Source organism: Schistocerca gregaria, chromosome 11, assembly GCF_023897955.1.
Source record: "Schistocerca gregaria isolate iqSchGreg1 chromosome 11, iqSchGreg1.2, whole genome shotgun sequence".
NCBI lineage: Eukaryota > Metazoa > Arthropoda > Insecta > Orthoptera > Acrididae > Schistocerca > Schistocerca gregaria.
This window is the reverse complement of record NC_064930.1, coordinates 17,892,533-17,903,893: the sequence shown is the minus strand read 5'-3', so window position 1 is coordinate 17,903,893 and position 11,361 is coordinate 17,892,533. Positions and strand designations below refer to the sequence as shown.

At 38.9% G+C, this 11,361-nt stretch overlaps 1 protein-coding gene across 5 annotated transcripts in view; it reads left to right on the top strand.

Annotated features, from left to right (window-relative positions):
• The first annotated feature begins 5,442 nt into the window (after nucleotides 1–5,442).
• Nucleotides 5,443–11,361, top strand: part of LOC126295133 (zinc finger protein 708-like) — a 233,563-nt gene continuing 227,644 nt past the window's right edge. For 2 of the 5 annotated variants that reach the window (XM_049987409.1, XM_049987407.1), the window contains exons 1-2: nucleotides 5,960–6,843; nucleotides 7,464–7,552. In XM_049987409.1, the coding sequence (XP_049843366.1) occupies nucleotides 7,481–7,552 (72 nt within the window). In that variant the 5' untranslated portion in view covers nucleotides 5,960–6,843; nucleotides 7,464–7,480. Of the gene's footprint in view, nucleotides 5,645–5,732; nucleotides 5,940–5,959; nucleotides 6,844–7,463; nucleotides 7,553–11,361 lie in introns of those variants that run through there. The other 3 variants (XM_049987406.1, XM_049987408.1, XM_049987411.1) reach the window with 3 other exon arrangements.

Below are 11,361 nucleotides of genomic sequence, written 5' to 3'. Positions count from 1 at the left end.
CACAAACCCTGTACGTGTACTCTAGCCAAAATCTGTAATGAAATATTAACCTTAATCACTTGTTACACTTCACATGCATGTTAGGGAATGGTAACAACTGATTAAACTCACCAGACTGTTATTACATGTAATTTACTTATTGTTACCACATGTCATTATTCAGACTTGTAGATATTTTAACCATAATGAACATGACATGTATAAAAATGCTAAACAAAAACCAAAATTTATTCACATTCTGCAGATATGCTTCCATCATTAACATGCACCAGCGGGAGCTGATAGTTTGCTGCACACACAATAAAGATGCAACGTACACAACAAATAATGGATATCAACCTTAGGACACATCTAGTCCCACAAGTACACTTCCTTGAAAATGAGCTTCCAGCGTTATTGGAAGAGGTTCATTTGGCTACAAGAATGGGTATGTTCCTCCAGCATCGTGGGGCTCCTGCACATTCTAGTCGTCAGGTGACACATTATAATCTGATGGTGTGTCTACCGACGGTCTTACAGTATGCACACCACACCTATGCTTAATTCGGTTATGATCATTTTCAATGACAATAGGGGAGGAGCAAAACCATCTGACTTGAAACATACTTTTCCAGCGGGATTTGAATCAAGAATGTGAGCAATCACTCATTGCTGTAGTGTAGCCTAGGGCAGAAAGAAGCTGGTTTCCGTCAAAGTAAACGAGGAGAGACATTGTCGCTGTCACTTATTAAGCAGGAAGAATTGTTCAGAAAAGTACAACTATATCTAGTGAAATGAGTAGGTTAATGCAGCTCCAGTCCGGCACTATCACTGAGTTGCCAAACATTTTCCGAATAGCACTTGATATGAAAATGTGTGTGTGTGTCTGTTCTTTCGGAGATTTCCAAAATAACAGACACTACGAATCGAAATAGACAGCCTTGTTAATCAATTAAAGATTGAAGGACAGATGACCAGGCTGTCATCGGCATTCAAATAGAACAACGGCGTCAGATGAAAATTTGTGCCTGACCAGGTTCGAACCTGGATTCCTAGTGTCTTCTCTTTCGGACATGTCCAAAAGAACAGACACCACACATATATCCATATACAGAGTGTTTCAGGAGGAATAGTAGATATTTTAGCAGGTGGTAGTACAGACGAATTGCATAAAAAATTTCCATATAAATGCGTCCACTTTTCATTGAGTACAGTGATACAGCTGTTAGTATGTAACCCTAACAAACTCAAAGCAAAGGCACATGAGAACATTCAAAGTTGATTTTCAAAAATTCCCCCACCAACTTCACTGCTATTTGATTTCTCTTGATAACATCACGTGTAGCTCTTCTGTCGTCTTTGCATTCTTTTATGAGGGCTGCACTATTCATAATCCGTATGATCAGATCGGCTGTTGGACTTACTTTTTCTCTGTAGACTTCGCCTTTAATCATCCCAGCAGGCAAAAATTCAAAGAGATAAGGTCTGGGGACCTTCAAGGCCAAGGAAAGTGCCCATATCTAATGATCCATCTTCCAGGAAATGTTAGGTTTGGATAATGTGTCACCTGACGACTAGAATGTGCAGGAGCCCCAGGATGCTGGAGGAACATACCCATTCTTGTAGCCAAATGAACCTCTTCCAATAACGCTGGAAGCTCAATTTCAAGGAAGTGTAGACAACTGGGTCCTGTAAGGGCCAACATACGAAATGTAAATCCATTGAACCTAGCTACATGAATTTTCAATAAAAATTGGACCCATGTTAAATTTCATTTTTTCTGCAATTTGTCTATACTACCATCTCCTACAATATTTACTATTCCTCCTGAAACATCCTGTATAATTATTTGGGTCTCGGCGGGTCATCGAAAGTTTTCATCGTCTGAACCCTCGCGGTAATACAGTGTGGATGCGAGTGTATGGAATAATGGCTGGGGGGGGGGGGCTGGTACCGCGCATGTGGTATGCTGCACATATGGGAATTTGCGTCTAACGAGGAGCGTGTGTAGATAGGTGCTGCTCTGTCCCGACAGTGCCCACGGTCGGAGGTTCGAGTCGTCCCTCCGGCATGGATGTGTGTGTTGTCCATAGCGTACATTAGTTTAAGTTAGATTAAGTAGTGGGTAAGCTTAGGGACCGATGACCTAAGCAGCTTGGTCTCATAAGTTCTTACCACAAATTTACAAAATTTTAAATCCAAACTACTGCATCTCGTTGCTTACAGTACTGCAATAGGTGCGCACTGGTTAGATGTAACTCGGATTGAGGTTAAGGGCGGATTCCAAGCGCATGGCCACGAAGAATTGGGAGTGGAAACTTAATGTCATCGGAACCTTGTTGATGGACCATGACATGCGATCGTTAGACCGACTGCAGAAAGTTCAGTTTATAAATACGCACATACTTAGCGAAATATATCATTTCACAGCAGTCTTACCGATACCGCAGGTCACTGCACATAAAATATTAGCTGTAGCCTCCTGGTATGTGTGGAAACAAAATATTTTCAAAGTATCCTTCCACACGGCGACTTTGCAGAGGCAAGACGGAGGACTTGGGATTAAAAAAGTGCTTTTAAACTAATACATGCCATTAAGACAGACATCACGAAACTTCTGTTCTTCTCGTTAGGTCCTGAGGATAGGAACGCTTTGGAGCTGTATAAGACTTCCACCAGCACAAACCAACACTAGAACCGTTTATGATTATATTACCAGAGGCAGAGGCAGATATCTTGAACTATACAAGTGTAATACCTAAACTTCATACAGGGAAATATTTATGTTGTCTGTGTGTGATAGTAACAATGTTTATATTGGCAACAACGGTTGGTGACTATTTTTTCCCCATTCTTTATGGTTTTGTCCTGTTTATGCCATAAAGAGTAAAAAAAAAACAGGGGCGTTTGTTTGGTTGCAGAGCTCTCTTGTAGTCCTAATTTGTTAGTTATGAGTTCCAGTGTCTTGTTTGTATGTATAACAATATTATTCTGAAATACCATAGCTTTGGAACCAAATTTCAACACTTTATTTCTCTTCCCTATTTCCTTCATTTTCTATGGATGCAGAGTGGAAACATTTTTTTAAAGTTTTTGTGAAACTGAAGGGTAAGGAAAGTTATAAATACACAATAAACAATATTCTACAATATGTTTCTGTTTTTCTGTAAGTAGCTTTGATTCATCATGTTTCTTGAGTGGGAAATTACTCATATCAGTCACTTTCACTTGCCTTACCAGTGACAACACTCATGATTCAAATTCACCATCGGATATCTATCGTACTATTTTGGAATATCAACTAACATTTGGTGATTAATCAGATGAAGAGGCACCAAAATGAGCAAATGTTAATTTGAATCAGTTAAATCCAACTGATGGTAACAAAGTCCAGAGCTATTTTAGACAGCCAACGAAGGTGACATTACTGATGTGTGCCCCTTTAAAGAGCAGAATTTAGAGACATAGGAGAAACACTTTTAAGAACAAGTAACGCCATAAAAATTATATAAACATTAATAACATAGGGATATAAATGTTTTCAAAATCTGATACCAGTGCAATAATCCTACACTTCATCAGGGAACTCCACATTCCAGGATCTTACATGAAAGATCCATGTTGAGACAACTGCAGAAGTAAATGTTATAAGGAGTTCGTACATGCAGAAAGGCTGAACATTTTTAAAGATATCACAAATTAGAGATATATGAGAGAAAAAGAGGTTTTATTTGCAGTAATTCAGGAAAGATCTTTATAAAAACTAATACATTAGTGAACTGAAAAAAGAACTTCACTGTTATGTTCTACTTGGTATGGAAAACAGAATGAATCTAAATCTGCAAGACCATGTTCCTGAATAAACTTGGAATCTGTTAAGGTGTTGTGATTACAGCAATGACGAAAAGAGCATTCGAAAACACAAGTCAAGAAAGCAGAAGTACCATCATCTAAGGAAGTTAAGTTCACCAGAAATTTGGGATGGTGTGAGGTGTCAAGCTGAAAGTTTCTCAGTGACTCTTACTACTTTCACTCTGAAAAATTGGTTATATTGCCACTTAACATCGCACTTATGTGCTCCCTGTACAAACCTGTGCATACAGACAATGTTTAAAAAAGATAGTTTCAGAGGATTATAGTCACTCTTTTCATCATTCTAAAAAATTGTCAGTGACATATGTACATGGCGTAGAGTACCACTATGGTCAATAAAGATGCACTTACAACTAATTATAAAGCTTACCTTTTAGAAAAATACAGGGTTCGAGAGGAGAAGAAAGAAGAGATGGAGTGAGCCCAAATCTTATATAGGACTTTTGTAAGTTGTGACTACGAAGGCTTCCCCGGCGTAATAATAGATAATATTCTTCTCGGGTATGCAGCCGGATCATAACGTCTTCATGACACAATATTTCCACGGTCCAACTGGCCGCCATCTTCAGGTGAGAGTGCTGGTGCACGATCTCGCCGGCGAGATCGTGCACCAGCACTCTCACCTGAAGATGGCGGCCAGTTGGACCGCGGAAATATTGCGTCATGAAGACGTTATGATCCGACTGCATACCCGAGAAGAATATTATCAACTTTTGTAAGTTGCAATTTCTGTTTCCAGCAAGTTTTGTTGACAACATCCGATCCCATCAACAATGGTTTGTTTTATAAACAGCGACTGGTTTTTTTTTAAATTTTACAGACAATGACATAAAGTCAAAACAAGAAGAGTGTTTCATGTGCTCGGAACTACAGGGAAAACGAGGAAGATGTGAGATAGCAAGCTATTTGTATGGATGTTGAAGTCTCTACCTGCAATAGTAAAGCTTATTTTAGCTATTGTTTTAGAGAACAGAATCTAATCAATTTGTTGCTGCAATGTGCTTGTCCGCTATTCAGGAAATATCTAACGGAGAATTAATCAAACCCTGCAAAATAATCTAGACTTCATTGATTTAAAATTCATGTTTATTCCTCAAAGTGAAATGTTATCTCATTTGATTTTTTAAAAAGTTGGCGAAAGTGGACTGGCCTGCTGACTGGAATACTATTGCTGAATATGCGAGAAGAAGGGGGTGACAGACCTTTTATTGTTCTTGAAAATACTCGTGAAAAGATTATCAATTGACAGTATCGCGTGATTTGCTACGTTGCTGTTACGAAGAAGACGTGAACAGGAAACCAGTTAGATAGCTAAGACTGAGTGAGGTGGTGCAATGGTTATACACACAATTGGGAGAACGATGGTTCAAACCAATATCTGACCATAGAGATTTAGGTTTTCCGCGACTTCCCTGAATCGCTCCAAGCAAAAGTCGGGATGTTTCATTTGGAACGGTGCGGTCGATTTCCTTCTCCATCCTTAACACAATCAGAGCTTGCGCACTGTCTCGAATGTCCTTGGTATCGATGGGACGTTAAATGTAATCTTCCTCTTTTCTTCGTATCGGAATGTCATAAAACAGCGTCCATTTGTTATTGGATTTAAAGAAAACTTTGACGAAGAGTGTAGAGCTCATAACTCTAACAAGAAAAATCGACTAGATGTCACTGCCAAGCGCCTTTTACATGCCCGTCCTGCCTGTAACAAATGAAAATTACAACGGTCGGTGTGAAATCCTTGTTAAGATCAGTGCTTCCCACACGGTACAGTGAAGATTTAAAATTCCAAGAAGTATGTTGTACTAAAATAGCGATAAGAATTTACCAAAGGGATAGAGTACGTATCCCATGGAATTTAATTTTCGAATTTTTCTTTCCAGTTTTTCCATAATGCTTATCTCACAGCTCACGGCAGAGTGCTTTGTCTTGCTGCAAGATCTTTGGTTTGTGTTGATCCGTGTGTAGTCAGCTGTAACCTCGTGATTTTGCGGAAATTTGTGTATAACATTCTCCAGGTAATTTATAAACGTTTATAACCTTCAAACAAGAATAAGTGAAGAAAATTGTTTCGGAAGTAAATTAACACGGTACTCCATTCTATCACAATAATAGTTCGCAAATATCTCGTGATTACGCTTTGGTAGCTATGTTTGAGGCTGCTGTCTTTTTATTTTTTAATTTTTAGTGGGTGCATAAGGATTAGATTTTATTCTGTATTTAATTGTGATCACATCGCCTTTAGTATGCTTGGTGATGGTGACTGAATGTTGTAATTTTTTCAAGTTATGTTTAGAACAACCAAGTACCTGTGTTATTTGTGCTTGTTGTTTTTGACCTATCTAGTAAAATCGCCAAGTGTATCTTCGTAAAAGAGACGTGTGAGATTGTGATGTGTTGTCAGGAGAAATTTGTCTATGCATTGTTGCCCGTCATGCACTTCATGACTGACGAGAAAGGCGGACAGTGAAGTTCAAGCATTCGCTGTGTTAATACGGTTATGTTGACTTACGTAGCTGTAATAATGATCATGATGATAATTTGCTGTGATGTAGACGTATAGCGGCTCCAGATGTTAGGGCTAACGTAAGACTTTTTTTCAAGTGCCCAGAGCTGCATCATTTCATGGTTTATGTTCACATGAAATGAAATGCTGTAATTCTGTTGCATTTTGTTTGTTTTCACTGTGCTTTGATTACATGTGTCGTTTGTATTCGTCCGATCATGTGAAAATACCAGTTTATTGTAGTGTGTGGGTTTTAACGGAGTTTTGTATAAGAATACTGTAACATTATTTAGGATCTAGCGAAGGACGAGGTAGAAGCTAACTGTAATTTCTCTATCAAAAAGCATGATATCTCGTTAGAACACAATTGTTCATTCATCATAGTTACTGTTAGTAGGAAGTCGTTTCAGTAAATCAGTTTTGTAAGACAAAACGAACCAGTGTTTAATCTTGGTGGTAATCGAGGACGAGAACTTCCGCATTGCAAGGTGCAGTATACAGCACATGTATATGGTTTTCTTTAATAGCAAGTAAAGATTCTGAAATGATAAGGCCTGCTGTAAATGGAGTATGCAACTGTGAATGAATACACATTAAGTTTGAAGGTAATAGCTATGTTGAAAATGCGTGTTCGGTGATAAACAATCCGTACATCCAGATTTTCATCTTGTCCCTGTCATACTGAAATTACCACAACAAACAAAGTGTAGAATGAAATATTTGGTGTTATTCATTACTTTCGCTGCAGTCCATTGACTGCTTTGATTGTTCTTAATGCTGAAGTTAGTACATGAACGAAAAAATACACAATCTTACATAATTGTCACAACAGGACAGTATGATGTTGTTAAAAATGAATGGTAGCAACTGTAAATACTGTTTCCAATGCATGTTGTTTCATGATTGTTCTCGCTCTTCATGACATGAGAAATGTAAATGAGTTTATATCACCAAACACACTTTTTCCTCAGCCTCTTTGAATCTGTTTCCTGTGTAGTCACCCATTTACTACGCCCAATAGATGAGTGAAAATACTGCCTTTGAGCTATAACTCATGGTAACAGTGGAAACTAATTACAACTGCTCTTATCTGATTGCTTTTTTTCAGACTGTAGGACTGAAGCCATGGACCAGGAGCCAACTATGTGGAGAAAAAAAGAGGGAATGGATGGAGTACAAACTGAGTTACACTTCATGGTAAGCGGCTTTCTTGTATTTCGTAACAGTGTTTCATTAATTTGTGTGTCCAGTATAGTGTGTGAATACATAAAATTGATGTCATACTGCTGGAATCATGAGTGGTTCTGTTTACTAAAATACTGGTGAACTTTCAGTCTTAAATATGACATGTTGCACAGTTCGTTGCACAGTTTGAAATAAGCCTTGTATTAAACCTCACATAGAATTTAGCAAGAGTTTCAGTTCCATGTTCAGTAAACAAGGAAAACTTTTCATGCACAACCCAATTGTGGGTATATTCTGCTCTGAGATGCTTCTTTTAAATGACAACTTTAACGTGCAACTTATGAGTAACTATGACTATTGTGAATGCTAGCAGTGCCATTAAATTTGTAAATGGTATGGCTGCAGTTAATGCATGTATAGTGTTAATGCAGTGTATCGTGCTACGGAAGGAGAGTTGTAATTTATTTATTGATGATGTAAAATAAATTATTTGTAAATAATTTTGAAGTGACATTCGCATGATCACTAATATGAGAAGTTAATTTTGTAGTGCTCTTAACATTAGGTGTTGACTTTGAATATGTCAACAAAATGTAAATAGAACTGTCAGCAGTAAAGCTAAATTTCAGGGAAATATCACATGGAAGCATAAATTGTTACATAGCCTGTAGGTGCAGAATGAATTTGTATGTCACCAGCAAAGTTGTGATGAAGCCATGGGATTACATATTAAATATTAACAGTTAGTTCATTACCACTTTCTGTGTTTGCTGCACACAGTTATGCACATTGTTTGTGAAGCAACCAGAATGTTACAGTTAGTGGTGTAAATAATCTTACATATACATGTCACTTAAAATCTGATGCAGTGCAACCGTTCGTAGGGTATTCGCCTATCAGCAGGCAAATAAATTTACTTGGTGCCACTAGTATCTTTATTCTGCCAACCACAGTTGAGGGTCCTGACACAATCACGCAAAGTATTTGTGAATTATCTTTTCTGAACAAACCTGTTTCGCAAAAGTACTGTAATAGCTCCAATGCAGCATTTTCATTTGAATATATGAGTGATTCATTGTAGTTCATACAAATTGTGAACAGCTTGCAATTAATTTGACAGGCAGTATCACAACTGTAAACCTAAACCATCTCTGTGAGGAAATGATAGGAAAGTAAATATACTAAAATTACTAATTACAGTAAAAGAGTGGTTAGATCCAACATAGTTTAGGCTTTGGATTTGATCCCTGACGTAATGATGGTTTGGCATATAAATGATGCGTATGCGCAACACACAGCATGTGAATGAAAGACAGTTTGACGAGTCATTGACCTTGGACCAGAACCTGAGAACTATTTAAAGGCTACAAGGCAAAAATGTGGTGTATCCCCCCTCCCCACTTGAAATGAGTTGTTGTGAGAGACTGATCCATAGTACAGGACAAGGCCTAGGTTGAAAGGTGGGGAGTGTGGCTGTGAGCTGACAAAGCCCAGAAATATGAAAGTGAAGTAAAGGATGTGGTAACAAATTGACCAGTAGCACAGCCTAATCCAGATGGTGCCCAGAATGTAACTTCTTCCCACAAGAAGTCACCTTGTCTGCTGTATTAGTTGGACTGAACTTCCCTATGACCTTAAGAGATGCATGTAAACATTTTATCAATTGAAAGCCACCTTCTTTGCCAAATTAATTAAAACTAAAATTTTGATTGGTGTATATTTTGGGCGTGAGCATGTGCTCGAAACTAATGGCTCAAAATTTTTATTTGAAAATTATTGAAGCATTTTAATTAGAACAAACATAATTAACATTTTACATCTTCATGTTCATATATTTATATATTTATATCAGTCTCACTGGAACTGAACACCTTTCTCCCAGTGAGACACCAGACTGCTGGTGTTGTCACTATAGAATGTTTGGCTTTGTTGGCAAACCCACAGCCTCACCTCTGCTCACATCAATTCATTGCTATCAAAGTGAAGTCCTTGAAGGTGTTCTTTAGGTCTTGGAAACAGTTGAAAATTCGTTGGGTGAGGTTGGGACACTATGGAGGATGATCAATAATAATGAATCAAAGGTGTCAGACTGTTGCAGGTGCATAAAAGTTTGTGTATGGTCAGGCATTGTCATGTTGAAGGAAAGTTGCTCCATGTGTGGATGAACTATTTTAATTAGTGCTATGTTTTCTGAGGGTTTTCTCATGTGCCGACACGGTTAAATAATACACATACCCATGTTACACACTGCAGTTCATAACTCTCCAGCAGGAGGATGCTGCATACTGTGTCAGCAAAGTGGGAATATTGACAGAATAATTTGCATAATAAGTAATACTTTAACTGATACTGAGAACAGAATAAAAATTTTGGAGGCATTATTTTCCTGTGGACTCTTGTAATAAAATGATGCATGTGACAATTACCTTGAATGTTGCGGAATGGTTCCCTTGGTGTTGCCCAGTATCCATTTGGAAGTCATAATACTAAGTCCACATACACATCAGCCAAAACTTTATGACCACTGATCTGCTATCTATGTAAACTCATCCAGGCAATAACACCTCAAGTTGTCTGCAGTCACACACGCACAGTGCATGGAGTATCAGTGAGTGCACTGTCCATGTGTAGAATGGGGAATGCACACAATCTGAGTTTGACCGAGATAAGATATTTATGGCCTGAAGGCTTGGGATGAGCATTTCAGAAACTGCACAACTTGTCAGGTGTTTGAGGAGTGCTCTGGCGGTTGTCTTCAACACATGGTGAAACCATGCCCAGACATTGTTGGGTTGGGCAAGCACCTGTCAGGACAGATGTGAGACATGACAGGCTAGGCAGAATGTTAAAACAACACAGGCAGCAAATTGTGGCATAACTAACATCAGACTTTAATGCTGGGCAGAGTACAGGTATGTATGGAAGCGTGATTCTCCAAACACTCCTAATCATGACTCTGTGTAGCTGAAGACCCACAAGTGTGTGTGTGTGTGTGTGTGTGTGTGTGTGTGTGTGTGTGTGTGTGTGTGTGTGTTAAGGCCATGACATTGACAACTGTAATAGGCATGTAACTATTTGTGCTGGATGTTGACAATGGCAGAACACTGCATGGTGTGATGAATCCTGATACTTTCATCATGCATTTAAACTTAATACTTTGTGTTCTGCCTTATGGCAGTTCTGTCATGGAGGGAAGCCTCATCAGATAGGTCCACTGCATGAGTGTATAGGAAAGTGATTTCAGTGGTGGCTTCCCATTGCCTTTCACTGTTATTAATGATAATGACAACAGTACACCCAGTCGCTGAGCAGAGAAAATCTCTGAAACAGCCAGGAATCAAACCCGGGCCGTGTGGCATGACATTCTGCTGCACTGGCCACACACCTATCAGGGCGGATGATCGTGCCTTTGGGAAGGTGAATTTCCATCACCCACAAGAGGAACAGCTCATTGACTTCTGTACTGGAAGGGCCTCCATTATACTTTGGGAAATGCCCATGTAAGCACCCATGGTTCCAGTGGAACTTGTGCGAGCCACTATGTCAGAAAAGGAGTATTGTAAACTGGTTGCAAACCGCATCTACCCCTTCTGTTGCTGTAATCTTGTCGGAGACTAGTTTGATGCAGATGTCCATGCTACTCTATCCTGTGCAAGCTTCATCTCTGAGAAACTACTGCCACCCACATACTCCTGAATCTGTATCGTGTATTCATGCCTTGGTCTCCTCCTACAATTTTTACCTTCCGTGCTTCCCCCCAATACTAAATTGATGATCCCTTGATGCCTGAGAACATGTCCGACATACATATCTGTTCCTCT